Source organism: Rissa tridactyla, chromosome 8 (assembly GCF_028500815.1).
Source record: "Rissa tridactyla isolate bRisTri1 chromosome 8, bRisTri1.patW.cur.20221130, whole genome shotgun sequence".
NCBI classification, from domain to species: Eukaryota; Metazoa; Chordata; class Aves; order Charadriiformes; family Laridae; genus Rissa; species Rissa tridactyla.
The window spans coordinates 22,803,403-22,825,994 of NC_071473.1; the positions used below are offsets into that span (position 1 = coordinate 22,803,403).

The 22,592-nt window shown below is 49.9% G+C and overlaps 1 protein-coding gene across 1 annotated transcript; it reads right to left on the reverse strand.

Moving 5' to 3' along the window:
• Positions 1 to 2,190: 2,190 nt before the first annotated feature.
• Positions 2,191 to 21,516, reverse strand: RGS8 (regulator of G protein signaling 8). The gene is made up of 5 exons (XM_054211962.1): positions 21,026 to 21,516; positions 18,985 to 19,086; positions 17,994 to 18,058; positions 8,166 to 8,332; positions 2,191 to 6,416 (listed from the first exon to the last, which is right to left on the reverse strand). Exons 1-5 carry the CDS (start codon positions 21,049 to 21,051, stop codon positions 6,234 to 6,236), a joined length of 543 nt encoding a protein of 180 aa, XP_054067937.1. The 5' UTR covers positions 21,052 to 21,516; the 3' UTR covers positions 2,191 to 6,233.
• Positions 21,517 to 22,592: the final 1,076 nt, after the last annotated feature.

Genomic DNA, 22,592 nt, shown 5'->3' on the forward strand with positions numbered 1-22,592 from the left:
GCTGAGGAGCTTCTCCAGCCCCGTTAGGGGAAGGTGAGGCTAGCAAACGAGCAGCTAATGCAGAGGGAAGGTCAAACTGAACCCGAGCCCATGCCTTCCCCTGGACGGGAAGGAATTAGACCGAACAGCCCACGTGTCCTGCCCAAAGAGCTCCTGCTCTTATCTACCAACACCAGCAGCACTCAGGCGCTGCCGGGGCAGTTACAGCATCAGGACCTAATTAAAATAAAAATGCGGCATAGGGGATGTCTTAGAAGAGCTGATCTTTCTGCCCCAGGTACCTGGTGACTGGCTTCTGAACTCACTCGGTACAATGACATCCTCCTAAATCTCTTCTGAGCCCCTGCAATCGTGTTTCCCAAGGACCAAAGACATCTTACGCTGCACCTTGTTTGGGACTGGTTGTTGGGGTCAGATCCTCAAGGCCCCCTCCTGCCAGTGGGACGCTGCCATCCCACCAAAGATGAAAGTTTTAAGAAAACTCTGAATTCTGCACGTCTGATTTGGTTTGCTTGTAGAGGAGTTGGGGAGAGACGTTATAGGAGGATGAGATGCTTCAATCGTGGTTTTTAAGGAAGGGGGATCTAGCCCAGGCAGTGCTTTTACCCTGCTCTCTTCATTACCAGTAATCCCGCAGAGGACTGCATAAGCAAACACAAGATGCCTCCTTCCCCTCCTTGCTTTTTAGCTGGTGGCTGCGGGCACCGATAGAGCGACGTGAAGACGTTTCTCGTAGGATAACAGCGTTATCTGCGCCGTAAATGCAAAGCCGAGCAGCTCCTCATCCACTACGTTTTAGGTCCAGCCTGGGGCACGCAGCACATGGTGCAAAGCGGGAGCCATGGGGGCTACTGCAGACAAGCGATTCACACCGCGGCTGGCCCCCATACCTCCCTGCTACGCCAGGTCCCTCCAGAAGCAGGCACTGCCTTTTCACCAGAAATACTTTGTTTTTTTCCGTAATAAGCTCATCCCCCTTTGCCACCTCCCTCCCATGCCCTCGGTTCCCCGAACTCCTGTTGAGTTTACTGCGTTCTCCAATTAGAGATACCACCCTCCAGTAAAACTGGGAGGAGGCTCTGAGCAGAACGACTGACTTTACTAAGCAAATACGACACACGCGCACACACCCCCCACACCTTTATTTACACTCTTTTTTTGATATGTCAGAACGCCGAGAGGAAGCCCAGCTGCCTCCCCACGGCACGGCTGCTCTCTCGCTTCGCCAGCCCCTGCCACAAGCGCAGCACGTGGAGCACGGATGGAGGAAGGAGACACAACACCGGGACGAGCCGAGCCTCCACAACGCCCAAGGGGTACGTGGTAGAGAAAAGCATTCCAGTCTAGCAGCAAAATGTACTTTAATTCCAGTTCTGTGGTATAATGCTTCAATGCCGGAGAAAACACAATACCAAGGAAGACGACAACTGCGGCAGCCCCAGGAATGAAAGATAATGCAGAAATTACGTGAAGCATTTTCTTCTTATATAACGGGCAAGGAATAGCTTTATAGCGACAGGAGGAGGTGTGTAGGAGAGAGATGGCAAGACCAGAGACAAGCGTCTGGGGAAGTGAAAGGCAAAGACTAGAGGAGGGATAGACGGGGATGGAGGGTATGCAAAGGGGAGGGCACAGGAGGAGGTTATGTGAGACCCAGGCTCAGATTTATGGGGACGAGCAGTGCTGGTTGGCATGGACAGGAGTGCTCCAGGGAAGTAACCATAGAGGAGGAGGCGGGAAGTCCACGAGGACAGGGCAGAGAAAGAGAAAGGGGTTTGGAGGGAGAAGCAAGAGGCCCCCGGGGAGGGGAGAGTTTGCATGGACGGGTGAGAGGCACTCCAGGACTGGCATGAGGTATGCCTTGCTATTGCTCTGAATGCTGTAAACATTTTGGTTTTGTGTCTATCGGTGAACATTCAGTTCAGTTTGATACATGTGCTCTTATGGGTAATTGGAAGCCTAGCAGAGTTCTAGGTCTCTTATTACTAGTCAAACTTATACACGAGGCAAACACAACACTGGCTAACATCTCGTTTTATGTCATTTTGTGCCTAAGTCTCCTATTTTAACATGCACATCTATGTCTCAGAAAAGCTTCTCTAGCAGGAGACACTAAGTAACATAGACATGAATTCACATGCGCTCTCACCCGCCCGCACCCGCAGACACGCACCCCTATTTCCCTCCCCTGCTTAGACGAGCAGGACTGTGCCCTTCACACGTGGAGGGCAGGGACCCATCGGTACATTAACGAGTCCAGCAAAAGTGATGGAAATCATCCCAAACCCGGCTGACGGGCCAAAGCAGGAGAAAGAAACTCAAAGCAGATTCGGGTTCTGCATCTGCTTCTGGAGTGAACGACATCTGAAGCTTATAGAAAAGGCAATCTGTAAACTCTTCTTCCCTTTTGCTGTCAAAGGAGTTGGGAGCCGACTGGGGACGTGCCAGCAAACACACAGAATAAAAAGAGCTGAGCAAACTGATTTTTTTCTCCTCTCTCCGTGTGATGGCACACTCTGACATTACTTGATACAGGAGCAAAATTTTGGAGGTGTGTGCTTGTGGAAGTCGGTGGGGGGGAAATAGGGTTTGTAAGTTATGAATACCCCTTTCACATCAGTAAGAGATGAATCAAAGATAGGATATTTGTCCTTGATGGGGATTAGTCATCACTTGGTGCTTTCCGAAGCTTTGGCTCAGTCATTATTTCCTTCATCAGCCCCTGGTTTAAGGGGAAGAGCTATAAGCTGCCTGTTTTAATTCACTTCAGACTGACATTTGGCATAAAAGAAGCAGCTGGTGCCAATTTCTTGTTTTTTAAAAAAAAAAAAAAAGAAATTACTTAAAATAACTAGTCTGCTTTCCTTCAAGAGAGACAAACTGTAAGAGCAGCAACAAAAATAACCGTGACAGACTCATATGCCTCAGACAATACTTTTGCTCCACTCTAGGCTCTAGGATGTTTCCCGTGGAGGATGTTCTCCGGCACCAGTTTAATGGGCAAAACACTTCTCCTACATCAGCCGGCGTGAATACAGTTCCTGTCACAACCGCAGCAACGCCATCTCCGAGCATGCCCCCTGCAAAGCAATTCCCCGGGTCAGTGGAGGAGAGAGGGGAGCTTGGTTTTCACACGGTGTTGACTATGAAGTTTTTTGATGAATTCTGACACAAACTGAAAGGATGCCAGCAGTGATGCTGGAGGATCTTGCTGAGAAATGGTACCTCCTGGGCATTCTGGAGTCACACTCCAAGTAGGACCGGCCCTTGTAGCCATCAGGGAAGCCTGGGGATTGTCCTCACTTCCGAGTTTCTGTTCCTCATTCCTCGACAAAACCATCTTGTTCTGCTGTTTCCTCATGGCCTGGTTGTCTCTGGGACCCTCACCACCATGGGTGCCTGCAGGGCACTTCGCTGAAAAGTCTAGTCTGGGGTGCATCAGCTGGCACTAGAGGTCAGCATCATCCAAGCCCACTCAGAAGGTGTATTGGTGGCTTTAAGAGAAATACCACAAGGCATTTAACACGGCCTTCTGCCTTCTCTTTAAAAGCGATGACCGCATAAGCCGGCTGGTGGTGTCGCTCACATCCAGGGACGCTTTTTGCATGTACAGTCAAGAGGAGGCTGAAACGGAGGAAGGCAGGGCCAGGCGAGGCGGCCTCCCTTCATCCCTTGTACCACAGCTTGTTCGATGCCACAGCCTTGGGAAGCTGAGCTGCTGCGTTGCAGCAGTTGGATCACCGCTCGCTGTGCCATTTTGCAGTCGCAGTGACACTGGGTACAACCGGCACCGCAGGCCATCCCAAGGGGAGATACTTCAGCCAAAGCAACCTGTGTCCCTGAGAGATCCCAGCCCATCCTGTGTTACGCAGGTGCAGTAGACGTAGTGTTTCTTGGAAAGAAGAGTTCTTCCAGCCCCCCCTCACAGTCGGTGGCTGTGCATCCTCCCTTGCAGGTCAAGTATTGAGAGCGTTTCGCTGCAATGTGGGGTGATTTGCCCTCCTCCTTCCCTTTTACCTATAGCAGGAAGGAGCTGTATAGGTAACGTGACTCTGTTCCACTTCCTATAGCCCAGATACCACCAGGGACAGGCACTGGATGCATGACTCCACTCCTTCTGTCTTTGACTCCTTCCAGAGCATTGCACAAGTTTGCCCAGACACCCGTCCCGTTAGACCTTCTTTGCCAGGTACCTTGTTTGCCGTAAAGCTATGGGCCCACGAACAGCTACGCTCACGGTCAGTTGAGCCATGCACAATGTAGACCCCCTGGATGAATCTGGGGCACTTTCCAGTGCTCACTTTTCACCAATCTTTTCCTACGAAACAACTGGAGAATTCTAGAGCCAATCAACCAGGTACTGAAAAGCAGGTCTCCCTACTGAGGAATCCACCTCCAAAATAAAACATGCATGCTCACCATCCCTATCTTGATCCTAAACCTATTTGTCCTCATGCACAGCATCCTTACAAAAAGCCTCAAAACCTGCTTCCTACCTAATGCACGGAGAGTAACTTTTAATATCCAAGCAAGCTTTTCGTATCTCGTTCCCAACACTTTATGCTTAGAATTCAGCCTGCCTAGTTCACACCACCATTACACTAAACCTTTATCGCCAGTTTTCTGATGTAGCAAACCTACCCGCCGCCCTCAACTAGAGCAGAAGTTTACAGTCTCTGCTCTGTGGGCGACAGAGAGAAGGAAAAGATCCACGAGGTCACTTTCTAGGCCTTCATAAAACTAAGAAAATAGACCTCTGGTCTGTAGGCTCAAATCCACAGACAGGCTGTCTGCTTCTGCACTAGAAAATATTGCAAGAATCTTGACGGCCAACAAGCTGGAATGGGGCCTTCAGATGGTGGGCGTTACTGCACAGCGCAGAGGAGGTGCTACACAACTGACATCTGCACGGAGTCTTCTCCTGCAGCTGGCTATCTGGGCTACGGGAATAAGGCCAAGTACCCCTTCACGCACCACTTCACCCCTGGACGCTCGCCCTGCTCCACTGCGTGCTTCCCTGCGTCCTGCTTTTAAGCAAGCACCGTGCAGCAGGGCTTGTGTCTTCAGGAGTTCTTTACATGGCATTGAACCCACAGTGGACAATCGGTAGGTAACAACAACAGTCAATAATCAGTAAACAACAACAATAAAATTGTGATTTTTCATGTTACCTCTCCCTGCCGCGCGCTGGTCGGGTACTACATGAAAAACGCTATCTGCAGTAGCAGACAGGTCTTGTGCTCGTCTTACATCTCAGCGTGGGGCAGATGGGACATTCCTTCTCGCGACTCTTTCCCCACAGCTGGTGGGTCGTTCCCAAGAAGCCACCAAGCCTGTTAATGTCTCTGGCGTCCAGGAGCCTCTTTGTGTTAGGTTTTGGTACAGTGCCCTAGCACAATGAATCCTGAACGGCGACCGGAGTCATGAGGCTGAACTACAGTACAAATAAATAATATTAATGGAAAACACTCGTTCGCACTAGGAGACTTGCCTGACCAGGTCTAGCGAGAGCTTTTGGCATTACCTTCCTCACGAGAAAAACTCAGCTGCTCGACAGTCATACGGAAAATAGCACTTATTCCCCATCCCTGGAAGATAAGCACGTCAGAGGTGGGGAGGGGCTGTGACAGGGTAGCAGCTGGTGTCATAAGGTGCGCCACCGAAATGGAAAGGTGAGCCAAGTTCACTGATGGCTTCTGCTCTGGGAAGCGGCATGAATCATGTGCCTTTGCCTTCTCTCTCCTCCCCTCTCTCCCTCCCCACGGTCCCTGGATCCAGACCCCAGCGGCCGGGTGGGAGACGATGCTTTGGACTAGTCTCGGCTTCACAAGTTTCAGAACTGCCCTTAGGGCCCCTCCAAGCGGAGGGGAGAGATGAGAGCCAAGGAGAGGACTTGGAGGGATGGAAAGGTGCAGCAGCGTTATTTACACACAAACCAATGGAGTAATTTTAAAGGAAACCTGCCTTCCCAACAGATGACCCCGTGACTAGAGAGGATTATGGATTTGTGCTAGAGAGAGGCAACAACTGCAAGATGCTACCGCTAACCGAAAAAAGCACAGAAACTCAGAGAGTCCTAATGCCACACATCTGGATTATGCTCTGGAAGCCTCCTCTTCCCTTTCTCCCTCTTTTCTCATTCCCACTGCCTTTAACACCGAGGAAGTTTCACATTTAGACATGGGTTTTGGCTGTTGTGGGAAGCACGTGGTTTCTGAGGCCCCATCACTGCTCTAGCTGAGCCTCCTCTGGGTTTGAGACAGCAGGTCTGTGTAAATTTTGGATCTCAGGAACCTGGGGTAAGAGTCTTTCTCCATCAGGCTGTGCACCTTCCCCTGAGCTTGGTCAAAGCAAGTGAGGGAGGGCTCCTGCATATTTCTTCTTGTCAGCTCCCGCGTCTGGAAGTCTATGTTCACCTGGGAAAAGCAGCAGAAGAGAGTTTGGTATTGAGCGACCAGTTTGCCCGCTTAAAATGGCACATTTCACCTCAGCTGTTCCTGTAAAAGCAGCAGAACCACCAAGGTCCTACCCTCGTCCATGCCTAAAGAGCACCCCAAACTCTGCAGGGTTTAGCGATCCAGCGTTAGAAATCCTGCCCCAAATTTAACTAGATTTATACTGATCTGAGTACTTCTGAAATTACGTTACTTTTCTTCAGGCTCTTAAGCATAGGTTTACGTGGCACATCTTCTAAAAAACTCTGACTTAGCCTAACCTCTCTCCTGTCGACCAAAATTTCTCTATTCACTTTATTCTTTGCGACATGCCCGAGATAAACGTGAACGAACTTTTGGCGGGGTTTAAACTAGTAGTACATTTATTAAATGTTTTTAAACTCTGCTGTCATAAAATCAATTGTTTGATTTTTCCCACAACAGCTTGGTGTTACAATATCTTGCTTGGGGACGCTGAAAAAATAAACGGCCCTGGTGTTATGACTGCTGCTTGTTTGCAAAGCCAACAACCTGAGTTTTCCTGCTTTCTTTCCCCAGCAAAAGCAGTCAGCGTTTGTTAGGGTTATTGTTTAAAACCTGGCTGAAAAGATGATATTTGTTGTTATTAACCCAGAGTCCAAACTTAAAGGAGTCTAGAAAGTAAAGCTGTCTGCCTTAACTCAGATGACAGCAATAGAGACTAGCTCCCTGTGTCACTTAAGGGTCATTTCACATTCTAGCCGGCCAAAATTATGGCAACAGGAGCAAATTTTAGGAAAGACCCCATCCAACCTGCGCTCACGTTTCTAATGCAAATTCAGCCCTACGCTCCGGAAAGATCTCACCCAGCTTTGTGAATAACAGAGGGAAGATGCTCACTGAGGGCGATGGGGATCGAAGCGTGCCCCAAGGTGCTTCCCACCACTTGGTGTAGATCTGGGCGCTTCTCAGGGGCCTCACAAAAGCCTTTCTAGTTCGAGGATGGAGCGAGAGAGAGCCCTTTTAGGCGGATCCCCTCGCAGGCACCTGCATGGCGACGAGCAGCCGTGCAATCTAGCAGGAGGACTGCCGTGGGAGAGCGGGTGCGGTGAGCACCCACCTGGTTGCGTTACGAATACAATAACACAACCCAACATCACGACGCAGGATCTGACAGTCGCATCAGCCTGTCAGTACTTGAAAGAGGACTTAACGATTCCCGGCTTCGGGTTGCGACTGCACTTTTTGTTCAGCTCTGAGTTATCGCTCGCATCCTTTAGGAGGTCTAATTGAGTTGGGAGTTAGTCAGCAGGTAAGCACTCCTCCCTGGAGAGACAACAAGTTAGTCATTCGTGGGATGCTTCTATACAAAATGTCCTGCGAGAAATGAGCCCGAGAGCCTGCTTGGGGATTGATAGTAAATGAGAGGAGTAAGGTGAAATACTCCTAGGAAGCTCATAGAGGTTAGGAAATGTAGGTTGCAGTTGCCAGCGAAGTCACTGGCTGTGACTAATTCAGTCTCGTCAAAGTAGTTGCCCTCACCAGGGGATGAGTCACCATGAGCAGAGGCAGCTCTAGCAAGGCAGGATGGCATTCCCGTCCCCCACACCCACTCCTCACCATTACCTCCTCCTGGAGGGAAGGGAGGGCTTCCCGGACCCCCCAGCGCCCCGCAGGTCCCACCTGGAGGAGATGGACCTGCATCCAGCGGCCGAGGGATGCTCTGCTTGCCCGGGGTGCTGGCGTACCCACCTCTCGAGGAGCCTGCACATCGATGAACTCCTCAAAGATGCGCTGAGCCTTGGAGGCCAGCTTGGCTGCCGAGCGGGTCTTCTTGAAATCCTCGCAGGCGAGCCAGAACTCCAGGTTTTCCTCGCTGAACTCCGTCTTCAGGAAAGCGCGGAAAGCGGCCAGCCCATCTGCAAGGGAGACACAGGGAGTTACAATGGGAGGAGAAAGAGGGCAGGGAGCAGTCCATTTAATAAGCATCCCTCCGTCTACTCCTGCCTATGAAAGGCTGTTTGGTTTTTCTCACGAGGTCTGCGATAGCACAGTCCACGCTCCTGGGACACGTCCATAATTTATACCATCGCATCAGCTGGTGTCTTGCGAGCTGCCACAAAGCCAAACACCGTTTGCTGTTGCTCTGAAAAAGTGTTTTGCCCAGCTAACGTGGCAAAAGGCTTTCTTCGGGATTGGGGCACCTAACCTTTGAAAAATTCCTCTTGAAAACATCCAGCTTCAATGATAGATCTCTTTGCCAACAGCATGTTGTGCGCGTTAATGCAGCACTTTGCAATGTCCTATCCATCATTAAGAAAAACCTTTAATAAAACATAGCGTCTGTGGACTTGTCTCCTCTGTTTTCTGTCACTTTGCTTTATTGCCTTGTGACATATTTTTAGTTCTTCTTTAAACAGAGGAAGGAGCTTGGAGAGTCTAACTGTTACAGCTACAATAAAGGGGAGAGAGGGAAAGGGCGCAGCATAATTACTACTTGTCTAGTCGGTGGTAAAAGTGTTCTTATCGCTTGTTAATGCTTAGCAATTGTGACATTTCAGTAATGTAATCTGAGTCAGCCAGGGCAGATTAGAAATACGGAAAGATTTATTAGGCAATCTGTGTCCTCTTAAACCCCTGCCTGGGCGTATTTATGGACACAGCTATTGTTTTTTATTTCCTTTCCCTGAATGGCACCAGCAGAGCTGAAGTAGCTGAAGGTTTCCCACATGCCCTTTCTCTTTCCTTTAGCCTGGGAATAGATTTGGCTCCTAATTTTTATTTTTTTTTTCCAGTTACATGTTTCTAACTTTTCCTGGTCTTTTTCTATCAGGTCTGAGTATTTGTAGTTCATGACTGGAAACCTCCTGAGTCAGCACTGGCTACTTCCAAGCAAGCGTCTAAAAATATTGATGGAATCAGGAACGTATTTGGCAAGGTCAGACTCCCCAAAAGGATGAGAAGAGCAAGCACATGTGCGCCCGACAGGGACGGGCAAAGACCAATGAGGGTTTGTAGGACCTGAACTCCTGCAGTGCTGTGGGCTGGGGGCTCCACCTGCCCCCTTTCTGCTGTAGGAGATCTTGGCAGTGCTGCCTTCCCTCCCTCCTCCCCGGGGCAGGGGGAATGGGAGCTGGGATGGAGCCCAAGGGGCGATGCCTGATGCTTGGTGTGGGTCATTTTCACACATCCACGGCAAGCCCAGGCCCACCAGGGACAGGGGCTGGCCACGTCACAGGATCTGTCACAAACTCCCTTACGGCTTTGTCCCTGTTTTCTTGCCTGCACCAGGTACGCGAGGAGAAGCAGCAGTGTAACACTGCCCTTTTCCTCCCTTGTGCGTCCTAATCTTATTCCTGCTTCTCTTGTTTCCAGTAACAACTTAGGACACGGAGATGTTTTTTTCAGTTCTGGGTCCTGAGCCTCAAGCCCTAAGAAATGGCCCCAGGTGTCGAACAGCAACTAACAAGCCTATTTCTGGCTGCCCGTAAGTCAGTGGAGACGTCTGAACTGCCCAGATTCTCAAAGGGGAAGGCAGAAAAGATATTAGGCCAGACAGGACCGCACTACAGGCTAAACCTCCCCACTCCGCGTTTCTCAGAGCTCCTTCAGTAACGGGCTCTGCTCTGCGAACTGCTCCATCAGCGCTCGGCATTGCAAAGAGCACAGCAACCGGCCACTAAAATGGGGACATCCCATCCCAGCGACGCTTGCTTCTTCCGTCAGCCCCAGGAGGGATGGAAATTAGCTGTATCACACCAACTCGTCCCGCCACTTCTTAATTAACGTTCTTGTAGGAGGAGAGCAGAGTTTCAGGCTGCTCCTGTGGACAAAACCAGGGCTTTTGTCCATGAGCACTGCAGAGCGATTAACAGCGCAAATTGTGGGTTCAAGCCCGGGGCAATAGTATGACATTAGCCCTGGAGATGCCAGCAGAGCAGAGAGTGCCAAAGGCATCTCCAGGGGCAGGGGACCCGTCGGGATCATGCTGCCCGTGGCTGCTTTGAGCCTCTCCATGCATAGATAAATATGGTGAATGAGAGAAGTGTTTTAGGGCTGGTCCCCTTCCTGAAATCTAGGAGACAGAAACATTTTTTGAAGCCCGTGTCCCCCGTAATGCTTATAAATTCACAGGGCCGGTGTGGGAGCAAGGGTGAATAGACTTGTGAATAGAGCGGGGAGTCTTTGCGGGAGGAAAAGGAGAGGACGTAACGGCAGGCTGACGGGTTTCAGAAAGAAGAAAGTACAAAAGGGAGAAGGCAGCGGTTCCCCAAGATGTATGTCATTTTATATATCATCAGCTCCCAGGACATTTGACGTTAAACTTTCCAGCACCCAAGCACACTGCTATGACTCCACAACTTCTGCTCTTGTCCCTCCAGAGATCTTGCCGCCCTTTCTCTGTCCTGGTCTTTTTTTTTTTTTTCGTCCTTGAACAACAGCCCCAGAGCCCAGCACTGACAGAGGAACGCTTGCAGAAATAGCAGCTTTGCGTGGCAAATGTAATATCTACAAGATACAATATCTGCAAAATATTATCCGCTAAAAGAAGGGGATGTCATGATTGATGAGGTGAGAAAGGTGTTTGCTTCAGCCCTGCCCCAGAAAGCAGCCACAGCAGGTCCCTCCTGGGACCAGGAGGTTTCCATATGCTCTGCCTCCTGCTCTCACGTTAATCAGCTCTTTTTTATCTTGAAGTTTAGACAGCAGATAGATAAATAATGGCGTCTGGCTGTTCTCCACTTCTTTATATGTTCCTGTTCCTCCTCACAGCCTTTGAGGAGCTGGAAATGATGAGGCTGGACCTCGGAAGACCTTGCAGAGAAGGCCTTGGCCGCAGGAGAGGTCATCCTTGACTCGAGGCTGCCTGGCTCTCCACAGATTTCATCTTTAGCCTTTGACTGCCTGCCAGCATTTACAGCTGTGCTTGGCAGCCAGAGTTTGGAGATGGGAGCCCAGATGACCGCACAGTAGTAAATCACTGCCCACAAGTTTATCACGGAACAATGACAAATCTGATTGAGGGGAGCCATTAGGTAAGGGGGCTGCCACCACCTGAGCTGGAATTTGACCAGGATGTCGGCTTCAATCTCCCCCTGCACATGATGGCTATCAAGGAAGCATCCCTCACCAAGTATCAGCATTTCAAAGCCCATCCCACCCAACTGGACAGCTTTTTTACTGGGGCAACCGGCACTGGATTGCAGTGTGGTACGAGCAGGAGAGCATCACCTACTGAGTCAGCCTCCTGAAATATCCTGGAAGGCAGCCGGAGCACCTGAGAAGTGCAATTCCAAAGGGGTGCTTGACAGAAAAAGCACAGAAATGAGAAGCAGGATTAGAAGTTTTCAGATGCAGCAGCACAAGATATCCTTAAAATCTGTAGCCTAAAGCCATGGCCATTCAAGAAGACAGAGATGTACTGGTATAGATGCACGACCTTTCAAGACAGCTATTGGACACTTATTATAGAATCATAGAACAGTTTGGGTTGGAAGGGACCTTAAAGACCACCCAGTTCCAACCCCCTGCCCTGGGCAGGGACACCTCCCACCAGACCAGGCTGCTCAAAGCCCCATCCAGCCTGGCCTTGGACACCTCCAGGGATGGGGCATCAGGAATTTGACTCAACAGAGTGGTGAGCCTTGCTTGAAGCCGAAGGAGTAGATCAGTACTGATACAGCAGGTAGGATGAAAGCAAAGAAATGGAGCTCTTCCACTGAGTGTCAAGAGTCTGAAAGAGGAGCAGAAGACATTAGCTTTTTTTTTTTTGGCAGTGTAAATATAAGCTTCAGAAGGACCTGCCCTCCATTCAAATAGACGAAGGGAATGCACAAGAGGGTTGTCAGGAAGGATTGTGCCAGGTATTTATAGATAACCCCATCCCAGGCTCTTGCAGTGAACCATACAAATATAACCCTGCAGGTCACCGGCAAATTAGACAATGACAAGGATTTGTGTTTTATAGATGGGGACTGCCGGGCAGATCAATAACTATGTGAGGATCAGGACATCCCAATTCAAATGTTGTCCTTCAGGCCATGGAGATGGGATTTTTTTCCAGCAAGAAGGGCTGTGGAGGAAGGGACTGAACCGGAATCGCAAAAAACACAACGTAGGTCTCAACTAAGGCACACTTCAGCAAGATGAGGAAGAGACAAGATTAGTGGCTTAAATCATTCAGGCAGACAGCTTAATAAGCAAGCATTAGCCACTGTCAGAGTAAGAAAGCAATCAACAGTCCTATATTTAATGCATGCATTTCACGCCATTGGGACAATCAGCACCTCATGCAGCAAATAAAGGGTAGAGTCCTTACGGCTGGCAGATGAATGGATTAGCTCTATGGAGCATGTTGGGTCCAGGGCTGAAGAGACAAGGCCACAATGCTCTGCATAGCGTACGTACATGCTCTCGCTGCTGCTGAGCATTGCTTTGGTGAACGTTAGCTGCCTGTCACCAGCACAACGCTAATGCTAACGCTGTTCCGGCTTAGAAAGAACCAGGAGGAGGTTGGGATGTTCTTGTGCTGTGCAGGAAGAGGAGCAATGTGTAGACAACAGAAGGAGGAGGAGGACACTGGACGTGCTGGAACATGTCCAGAGAAGAGCCACGAGGATGATCAGAGGGCTGGAGCATCTCTCCTGTGAGGACAGACTGAGGGAGTTGGGGTTGTTCAGTCTGGAGAAAAGAAGGCTCCAGGGAGACCTTATAGTGGCCTACCAGTATCTTAAGGGGGCCTACAAGAAAGCTGGGAAGGGACTTTTTAGGATGTCGGGTAATGGGAGGACTGGAGGGAATGGATTAAAACTAGAGATGGGACAATTCATATTGGACATTAGGAAGAAGTTCTTCACCATGAGGGTGGTGAGGCACTGGAACAGGTTGCCCAGAGAAGCTGTGGCTGCCCCATCCCTGGAGGTGTTCAAGGCCAGGCTGGATGGGGCTTTGAGCAGCCTGGTCTGGTGGGAGGTGTCCCTGCCCAGGGCAGGGGGGTGGAACTGCGTGATCTTTAAGGTCCCTTCCAACCTGAACCATTCTGTGATTCTATGACAATAAAGTTTAGGCAGAAGAGCAAAGAGATCACCAAAAAATTGGTGGAGGGGAAAAAAAAAATAATAAATCACCCTTGAGATAAAAATGGAAATTCAGCGCAAAGGTTTTCTGCATCGGATGCTTCGTTGAAAAGTGACTAAGGGTTGAGTACAGACTGTCCTGCCGGATTCTGGACAAATGACAAGCCATGTGTCCAGCCCCGCGAGGGATGCAGAATGAGACATGCCATTGCTTGTATTTCCCTCCACTGCCTGTCAAAAGAAATCTCCATCTGGCTGACCAGTCGGTACCTCCTGGGCATGGGTACAGAGGGGGGATTGCTCCTCTCTTACATGCGTGCACACACGCTCTGCGGACCACACTGAGCCCCACGTCCCTGGGAGCTGTCACTAAGCCACACGGGCACAAAATGGGAAAAGATGCCAAAATCTAGCATGTTAAAGCCACCACTTTTGCTTCCTGAGCAGCCAAGGAAGCATGCTACGTACGATGTGTCTCTTGCTCTCTCAGTTCCCTGCTGCAAAGTAGGATCAAGCCCCTCTGTCCTGTTGTTTGCCGCGCTCAGAAGCCCTGACCCGAGGGAACACTGCAATGCTGTGCTCGCCACTCCTGCAATGAGCTCAGATGAGGCTCCTGCTGTAAAAAGGAGATCAACTGGCTGACCCTATGCTGTCAAGTTGACTTGCTTCACCAATGGGTGAAGCAACGAGCAAAACCAAGTAGGATACCTTTGCACTGACCTATTCATCTGAGGCCGTCAACACAACGGAGCTGAGCTGCATCCTACCATTCGGCACTGGCTGCTCTCAGCGGGCTGGGCTGAGGGACGCTGGGGTCCCAGTGCCAGTGCAAGAGGGAGGTGAGGGGAGCGACAGAGAGCACCTTCCTGCCTTTCCTGCTCACAATCTCTTGCTAACGTCAACACAAATTATTCTTTAAATGACCGGGGAATTAATCCGAATCTGACCACTCTATACAGAGGGGCTTTGCCAGGCCTGGGAATCTCTGGCGACAGGCAACTGCTTCAAAACCCAGGGGTTTTCAATGCTCGGCTCAAGATGCTGCCAGAAGTAGCGTGTCAGGGTCAAACGCTACCTACGGAGATCATTCATTAAAACAACACGGGGAGAGGGAAAGGAGGGGCTCCATGGGGCCATCACTCTTCGAGGGATATTTGACAAAAATGAGCATAATGAAACTCTCCACAGAATCTGTATAATGCATAATACCCGTTCGGATCACTCCCTCCATTTGGAGACTCAGGAAAATAGGAAGTGGAAGGGTACAAGTTGTTTGCCTTTCTTGTAAAGAGTACCGCAGCCCGGCGAGCCTCCTCCATGTAGAAGGGCAGCCTGTTCGCCTTGGCCCTTCAGGGAGTCTTTTAGGGAGCTCTGATCCACTTTCTTGCTCCTTGGAGCTCTTTTTTGCATCTGTCCAACCTCCTGCAATATCACCCGCAAAGACTGCCCCATTTTCAGCTGGTACATCCAGCTCCTGAATCCGACTTGAGCGTTCTCTGTTTTTTTCCCCCTCCCCCCGCAAAGAACAGGTTGGCTGGAAGGGACCCAAAACCACCATAACATCCGACTCAACCCCCTGAAATCGGCATCACAATCTCCCTTCCAAAATAGACGAACTGTCTATCTAGCAAAGGAGGAGTTTATGACAGAAGTGTCAAGCAGAAGCAGCCTAGACCTGCTGATGCTTGTAAGCTCCAGGGGAAACCCCCCCGCCTCCCCCCGAGCCCAGCTGGTGCTCAGCCCATGCCCCCAAGCATGAATTCAAATTTTCCCTGGCTATCGTTCACCTGGGCAGTCACGGGGAAATCAGACTGAGACAATTCTGTCCTCCTCTCGGCGCTGGAAACAGCATATTCGCTGGCAGCTTTACCACGGACGGATGCGGGCAGGCCAGGCCCTGCTCTTCTTACTCTGAAATTTCGGTCAGATACAGCACAAGACTCCCTCACCGAACATCAGCACAGGTTTCTAACAGCAGAAACGCAGCTCTTTTGTTCTGTTTTGACAGCAGATCTTTGGCAATTCTTCTGTGTTTTGGATGTAAGTGCACATAGGCGAAACCACAACGATTTTACAAGACAATTCCTTTAATGGGTATACGCTCTCCTCTCCTTTAAACATGTGTAACTGAAGTAACACTTCTGTTTCCAGAGAGCTTTTCGTATTTGCATCGTTATAACCTTTGACTGCCAGGCTAGCAATTCCAGAAACTTCAGCTGCAGAGCAGTTGTAATATATTCCTTTAGAAAGCAGTTTATTAAACAACACTTTTTTTTTTTTTTTCCTCACTGATCACCAGGCTATGTCACCATGACTGCTGATAAAAAAAGATTAATTTAAATTTTAAAGATCACCTCTGTTGCTATTAGGAACTGAATATTTTTCATTAGGTGCAAGAGAGTTATCAGAACTACTTTCCATTCTAGAGGCAGGGAAAATTCTGATAATTCATTTATCACTGTTATAAAGCTAATTTATTAATAAAAACAGACACTCTTGTGGAGGCTGTTGGACGAAATAATTGAACTAAGGTTTGATTTAGCATTCACAGCAGTCAACTGAAGAGGGAACGATCCGTATAATGTCAGTACACAGACGGGTAAATTCACTGGCTTTTGTAACCAAAGCACTTTTGCCGCGGTCTGTATCTAATCAGGGAAATTCCAACTTTTGCACTGGTGATGGAGGAGCAAGGGGCTCGTGTACAGAATTGTAACACTGATGTGAATATCCTCTTCTCCCCTTCCCCGTCCCCCAGGCAGCCTATGGTCTTTTTGGTGTATTTTTCCCATCTTGTTTTGAATTTTAACAAAATAAATGTTCCCTCTTAGCCATACCCAGCTACACCATATTTTTTTATTTTTTTTCCCTACTGGCTGCAAGAGCAATGATCTCAACAAGATACTGCTGCTAAAATTATATATTGCTTTTTCTGCCTTGGACAGCCAGCCTGTTTAAAGTTGTCACTTAATTCCTTGCCAAAACTGTTGTCATCTCCGCAGAGATCAGCAAAATTACACTTTATTTTAAATAATAATATAATTCTACACTTAGGTTTTAAAATGTAAGCGTGGAAAAAACCTGTATCTCTAAGAAAACCAGACGGTTCCTGATTGCAATAAAATAGTTCACCGCCCACATTGACTTCTCCCCAACCTTGACTCGCTCTTGTTTTATTCTCCAACAGAAACACATTAATGAACGTATACTGTGAACCTTGCTGTCCCGTTTATAATTTCTCAGCATGAAAATGTCGGTGAAGCAGAATACTATTTTCTGGACAGAACTGATAGGATTGAGCTATTGAATGGAGCGAGGGGTGCTGATCATACGTTTGCATAAGATTTCCGGATGGGAAATTTTCAGGTTTGCATTGGTAACTGTAAATGAGATCCTGCTGAGGGCTACCATGCGTGATTTCTCTGCGACAGAGTGAGTTGTTCAAGGTTACTGAACCCCATGCAGTGTTGTGTCGTGGCGCTCCCAGCAAAGGCTGCGCTTCAGCACGGCATCACCACGCAGCAGCTCGGAAGAGCAGCTGGAGGGAGAGGAGACAAGCCGGTGTCGCAGATCTCAGGGGGCTTTAGCGAGCTGAGAACCTGCCGTTTGCTTGTGCGGAAAGACTGGACCCAGAGGCGCTTGCCAAAGGACGGTACGCATGGCTACAGCCTTGGGGTCCTGCTTCCAGTGCATCCCCAGGAGCTGGAGAAGGCTAGACCTTGGGTTGATGACTTTATCGTTGTGATCATCCAGTCAAGAACAAAGCCAGGAAGGGAACTCACAGAAACTCACTCACAGAATCACAGAATGGTCAGGGTTGGAAGGGACCTCTGGAGATCATCTAGTCCAGCCCCCTGCCAGAGCAGGGTCACCCAGAGCAGGTGGCACAGGAACGCGTCCAGGAGGGTTTGGAATGTCTCCAGAGACGGAGACTCCACCACCTCTCTGGGCAGCCTGTGCCAGGGCTCTGCCACCCTCAAAGGAAAGAAGTTCCTCCTCACGTTGAGATGGAACTTCCTATGGTCAAGTTTGTGCCCGTTACCCCTTGTCCTGTCCCCGGGCACCACTGAGAAGAGCCTGGCCCCATCCTCCTGACACCCACCCTTTCAGTATTTATAAGCATGGATAAGGTCCCCCCTCAGCCGTCTTTTTTCCAGACTGAAGAGACCCAAATCCCTCAGCCTTTCTTCATAAGAGAGGTGTTCCAGTCCCCTCAGCATCTTGGTAGCCCTTTGCTGTCCCCTCTCCAGCAGTTCCCTGTCCTTCTCAAACCAGGGGGCCCAGAACTGAACACAGTACTCCACTCCCTCACCTTTTAACCAGAGGACAAATCCTGCCTCTAAATGACCGTGACCGTTGCCTGGTGGGTAGTAAGCGGCTACCTGAGGGACCATTCCTGTGCTATGCCATGCAACGCGATGTGATGCACACTTAGTTTGCCCTAGCTCCAACAAGTATTAAGGGTACGAAGGGAAAAAAAAGGTTGAGTTTGATCTCTACTCACATTTATGGGACAAAAGGATGTCAAAAGAGTCTGCCCATCTTGTTGCTTCTTCTGTTGACAGTCTTCTGTAAAGGAAGGAAGAGGCAAGTTACAGACAACCCATGGCCACTGATCCACTCTGGGGCTGTTCGACAAGGACACCGAGGAAGGCTGGATTCTTCTCACCTTTGGAGGTCTACAATGTAGAGGTCTCCAGGTGAGCAAGTCACCCTGGGCTCCCTTTAGAGTCAGTGAGGAGATACCAAGGGACTTGCAGGGACTTGACTCTCTTCACCTCACGTCCCCCGGGCAGGCAGGTAAAAATAGGCCAGATGAATCACACCCGAAAAGGGACAAATTTTTCCTCATTGACTCTAAGCAGAGGCTCAGAGAACGAGTTCAGCTGCAGACATTTACATTGTAAATGCCAAAAGCTCAGTGAAATGAAAGCCACCCCTGCAGAAGTGTTTGTTTCTCTCTCCTGACTTCAAGGGGAAGGTTAGACTAGATGTAAGCAGTGACTTGTGATCAGATGAATCCCATCCCACTCATCTCAAATCAGGACTCTGGACTGCCCGAAGCACCTACCTGAGATGTTATGCAAAACTAATATAGGACTTTTTGGTACTGTTTAATGACAAGACCAAGGAGGACTATGGCCTGAAATTGCTGGTCATCTCTTATACCGAGTCAACCACTCAGACTTTGAATTGTGATGACAGAGGGGTGAATTCCGTCCTCAGATAAGTGCAGACACGTCCCACATACAGCAGCGGGGACTGTGCGCATGGCCGGTCTCATGGGAGAACTCGTGTCAATGATCTGGGTATTTTCTGAGGCTGTTCCTGCTGTATCAGCGCTGTTTTTGTTTCCCTCCTCCCTTGTGGCTAAAAGAACTACTCAAAGCTTACACAAAGCACAGTAAAATGAAGATAATACTAGAGAGGGGGAAGGGGGCAAGGAGGAGAAGGACAGAAATGGGGTTGGGGTGGGATGCTGCAGCTATACTCACTTCAAAGCCCGGTTGGGCTTGTCCGGAAGAATAGCTGTGAAATCATTATATGAGTCTGATTTGTGAGACAGGCAGCCCAGGCGAGTCCTCATCCCTCTGTTCCTGTGGTCGATGTGGGGGAGCAGGGGTGTGAGCAGGGGAAAACCAAAAAAGACGACGATTATAAGTTTAGCCGGAGAGGCAAAAAAAAAAAAAATTAAAAAAAAAAAACAAAAATAAAATCAACCAAAACAAAAAAAATAAAAATCAGTGGCTCTGTGCCTCATCAAACCTGTGTCCTTGGTTCCCTCATCTGCGGGAGGGACCCTGAAACGTCTCCAGTAAGATGCCAAGCAGACGCTAAGGACAGACCCAGCACCAGAGCAGGTGAAGGCTCACCCACAGCAGTCGTTCAGCTGCTCGGGCTGGCAAAAAAGGCTTCTAAAGGCTGCGCTTTGGGATGGTTTCTTGAAAGACCTGCTCTGGTCAGGTGTGGGAGGAGAGCAAAGGGCAGCAATACCAGAAATCAGTCACCACAATCCAGCAGCACCAGAAACGGCACAAATACCAGGGGCTTGAAGGGGCTGGAGGAAGAAGAGGGGGAGCAAGGCACCTGCAAGGGGAACCTGTGCTGCAGAGCCATGAGACACCGGCCGGGATCTCAAGCAGCTTCTTTAGACTCCAGGTTACATAAGCAGACTAAAACTGCCTCTTTCTCGACAGGCTTATCCGGGCGGAAAATGGCTTTATTGCTTTTTTTCCTCTAAATTTCAAACCAGCCCCAGAGCCTTCGCTCCTCTGCCAGCCCCTCGCGTCCTTACCAGCCCCTTCCCGGGATAGCCGGCGCGTCCGCAGCATCCTTTCATTACACAACCCCGGGATGGGGAGGAATACAAAGGGAGAGAGGGAAACATAACACACACACGAATTATATGGGACTGGCATCTTCTCCTCTCAAATACATATAGATGACGGTTAATGGTTTTACGCGGCCTCTAGAAGGACACAGCCTATGATTTGCCTCTCCAGCCCAAGGGCATCTCTTCTACTAGCTTCCCCCAATGTTGAATGAGGCCATTCTCTCCTCCGGACCGTGGCAGGAGGATTTATCGACCCCGTCTCCACTTCTCGGCTGCTGGACCCACTTCTGAGCTGGAGAAAGCCCTTCTCCAAGCCCTCCTGCCAAACAGATGCCAAATACTTTCTGTGACTGCAGAGGGAAGCACAGTATTTTTCCTTTCCCATATGTAATTCTTGCAGAACACTTCAGCACCAGCAACTGAGCCAATCTGTAGCACGCCTGTTTCCCTCTTCTCCTCCCGCCCTTCGGAGAGTTTCTATTATTGCACATTTTAATGTAACCTTAAAGCAAATTAAATGTTAATTAAATGCAACGAGTGTCTCCCTGGCGCAGCGCAGGCAGCTCGTAGCACTTCACAAGCACAAAACCTGGAGACCTTCAGTCGCAGGAATTGTTGCACAGCCTCAAAATACGGACCCATGGCCAGTGGTCTCGGGATGCTACTGCTACACAAACCTCAACGATCGATGCAAAAATACCGTTTGCAAAGCGTCACGTTCCTAGCTGAGCATGCTGGACCTGCTGCGCTCAAACGCACACTGAGTCTGCCATAGGATCTTTCTGGTACCTTTCCCGATACCTCCTGCCCCCAACCTTTATCTTCCCTGCACGGTTTGTTCTAGCAAGCTCACGAATGTCTCAGCAAGAGGTGTGACATGCATTACCGCAATGCTGCTCAGATTTCTCTCTGATGCCTGAGATCAAGGGACTGCAGCGGGGAATCAGAGCGTACGGGGGACAGAGAGGCTGCGCCACGAGCAAGGAGCTTGTCTCTGATGGAACACTGATCTCTAGGTGAGGACTTCCAAGACAGGACACGGGAGAAAGAGAGGGAAAGAAACGGGGTCCGCAGGAGGTGGAGAGGCAAGGGAAGGGCAGGAGGGAAGAGGGGACACTGCAGCGAGCGGAACGGCTCACTGGACGAGGTAGACAGCGACAGGATGGGCAGGGGTGAGGGATGCATCATGTCTTTTCAGTTACCTCCGTGGGATCAGTAAGGCAGCCATTCAGGCATCCAGTTATAGTTAACCCTTTAACTGGCTGGCTTGGACAGCAGTCGGGGCTGTTTGCAGGAGGCAGGAGTGCGGAAAGGAGGGATTTACTGTTTCATGTCCTGGCACTTAAAAAATATATCAAAGAATCCTCTGCCAAAAAAGGGAGGGCCAGTTGTTCTCAACCCATTTGATCCTTGCCTCCTAGCGCAGAAGGTCGATTTTTCAGTGGAAGACGTTCAGAGTTGAGGGATGATCACAGAGGAGAGACAGCATTTCCTTCTAAGACCAGGGCCGCGGGTTAAGTCCATCTTCAGGTCTAAAGTGATTTGAGTTTGGCGTCACAGCTCACCACGGAGCAGCAGGAGTTGGCATTATCGCACCCACCATTCAAAACCTCTGAAGGTCTCTCCTCAACAGGCAGAGCTCCAGGCTGACCTCGCTAAGAAGACCAAACTACCTCTTGTCCCTGTCCTTCCAGGTCATGGCTGATGTTACTGGCCAGGCATCATGGAAAAGCTGGCGCTGCAAATAAAATAACAGGAGGACTTCACGCGTCTGCGGATGCTGGTCCTTTCACCATCACAGGCTCAAGCACTCACACAAAAATAACTCAAAGAAAGCATCTCCTCTTCAGGGGGGTGGGAGCCTGCAGGGAGCAACCAAGGAGATGCACAGTCTGCAAAGGGGAGGGAGGGATGGAGGGAGGGAAAAAGGGAGGGAGGGAGAGGATGGTAGGGACCCCGTGAGCCTTGGCTTGAGAACAAATCCCACATCAGAGAGTGAAGGTGAGGTCCACCAGCCAGCAGACCGACGGGACAAAGAGCAGGGCTGTATAGTGAGCAAAGGGCAAGGTTTCTTGTTTGCCAGGATAGGGCCAAGCTCCAGATAACCTCTGTGTCCTCTTTCCCAGAGGGAACAACTGAGGAAGAGACAAAGGGGCTGATGAGAGTGGAGACTGTGCAAAGGAGCCAGGTCCCGGCTCTGCTGGGGCCTGGGGAGATCCCCGAGCTTGGGCTGCCCATCGCAACATCCCTTTTAAAATCTGATTACATTAAAAACGCACAAAGCCTCTTCCCAACTAAATTAATGGAACTGGGATTGCACTACATGCCAGTGAGTGCATTTCCTTAATCCCTACCCTGACCGGCTGCTTCGATGCGCTTTAACTGAAATCAATCCTTGTAATTCCTTAAGCCCCTTTAAATTTCCTCATTAACAGCCTCACTCGCATGTGGGGCCACTGCACACGATGTCCTAGAGTCCAGCAGCCCCTACTCCTCTTTCCCACTGCCGTTCCAAAGCGAGGGCTGGAAGCGGACCCAGGTGCCCTCTCCCTCGCAGCCTCCTCTAGCAGCCTGCGTTTTGGGGTACTGTTATGAAACAGCCTTCTGCTCGCCCCCTCTCCCACCCTCTTGCCAGCCCCCACGACAACAACCTGCCCGGCTGAGCAGCACCCAACTACCCTGTCATCCCAAAGTCTGTCTGACTTCATGGACCCCAAGACCTATATTGCCCGTGAAGGCAATCCCACTGCTAGGCTGACATCCCCACGG

Bases quoted from the DNA above. Each gene is read 5' to 3' on its own strand.
- RGS8 (XM_054211962.1), bottom strand. From the start codon at position 21,051: ATGGCTGCCTTACTGATCCCACGGAG. The intron at 19,087-21,025 runs GTAACTGAAAAG...CATCGACCACAG, and splicing joins GCCTTACTGATCCCACGGAG to GAACAGAGGGATGAGGACTC. The intron at 8,333-17,993 runs GTGAGTAGAGAT...TCTCCCTTGCAG, and splicing joins CATCCTTTTGTCCCATAAAT to ATGGGCTGGCCGCTTTCCGC.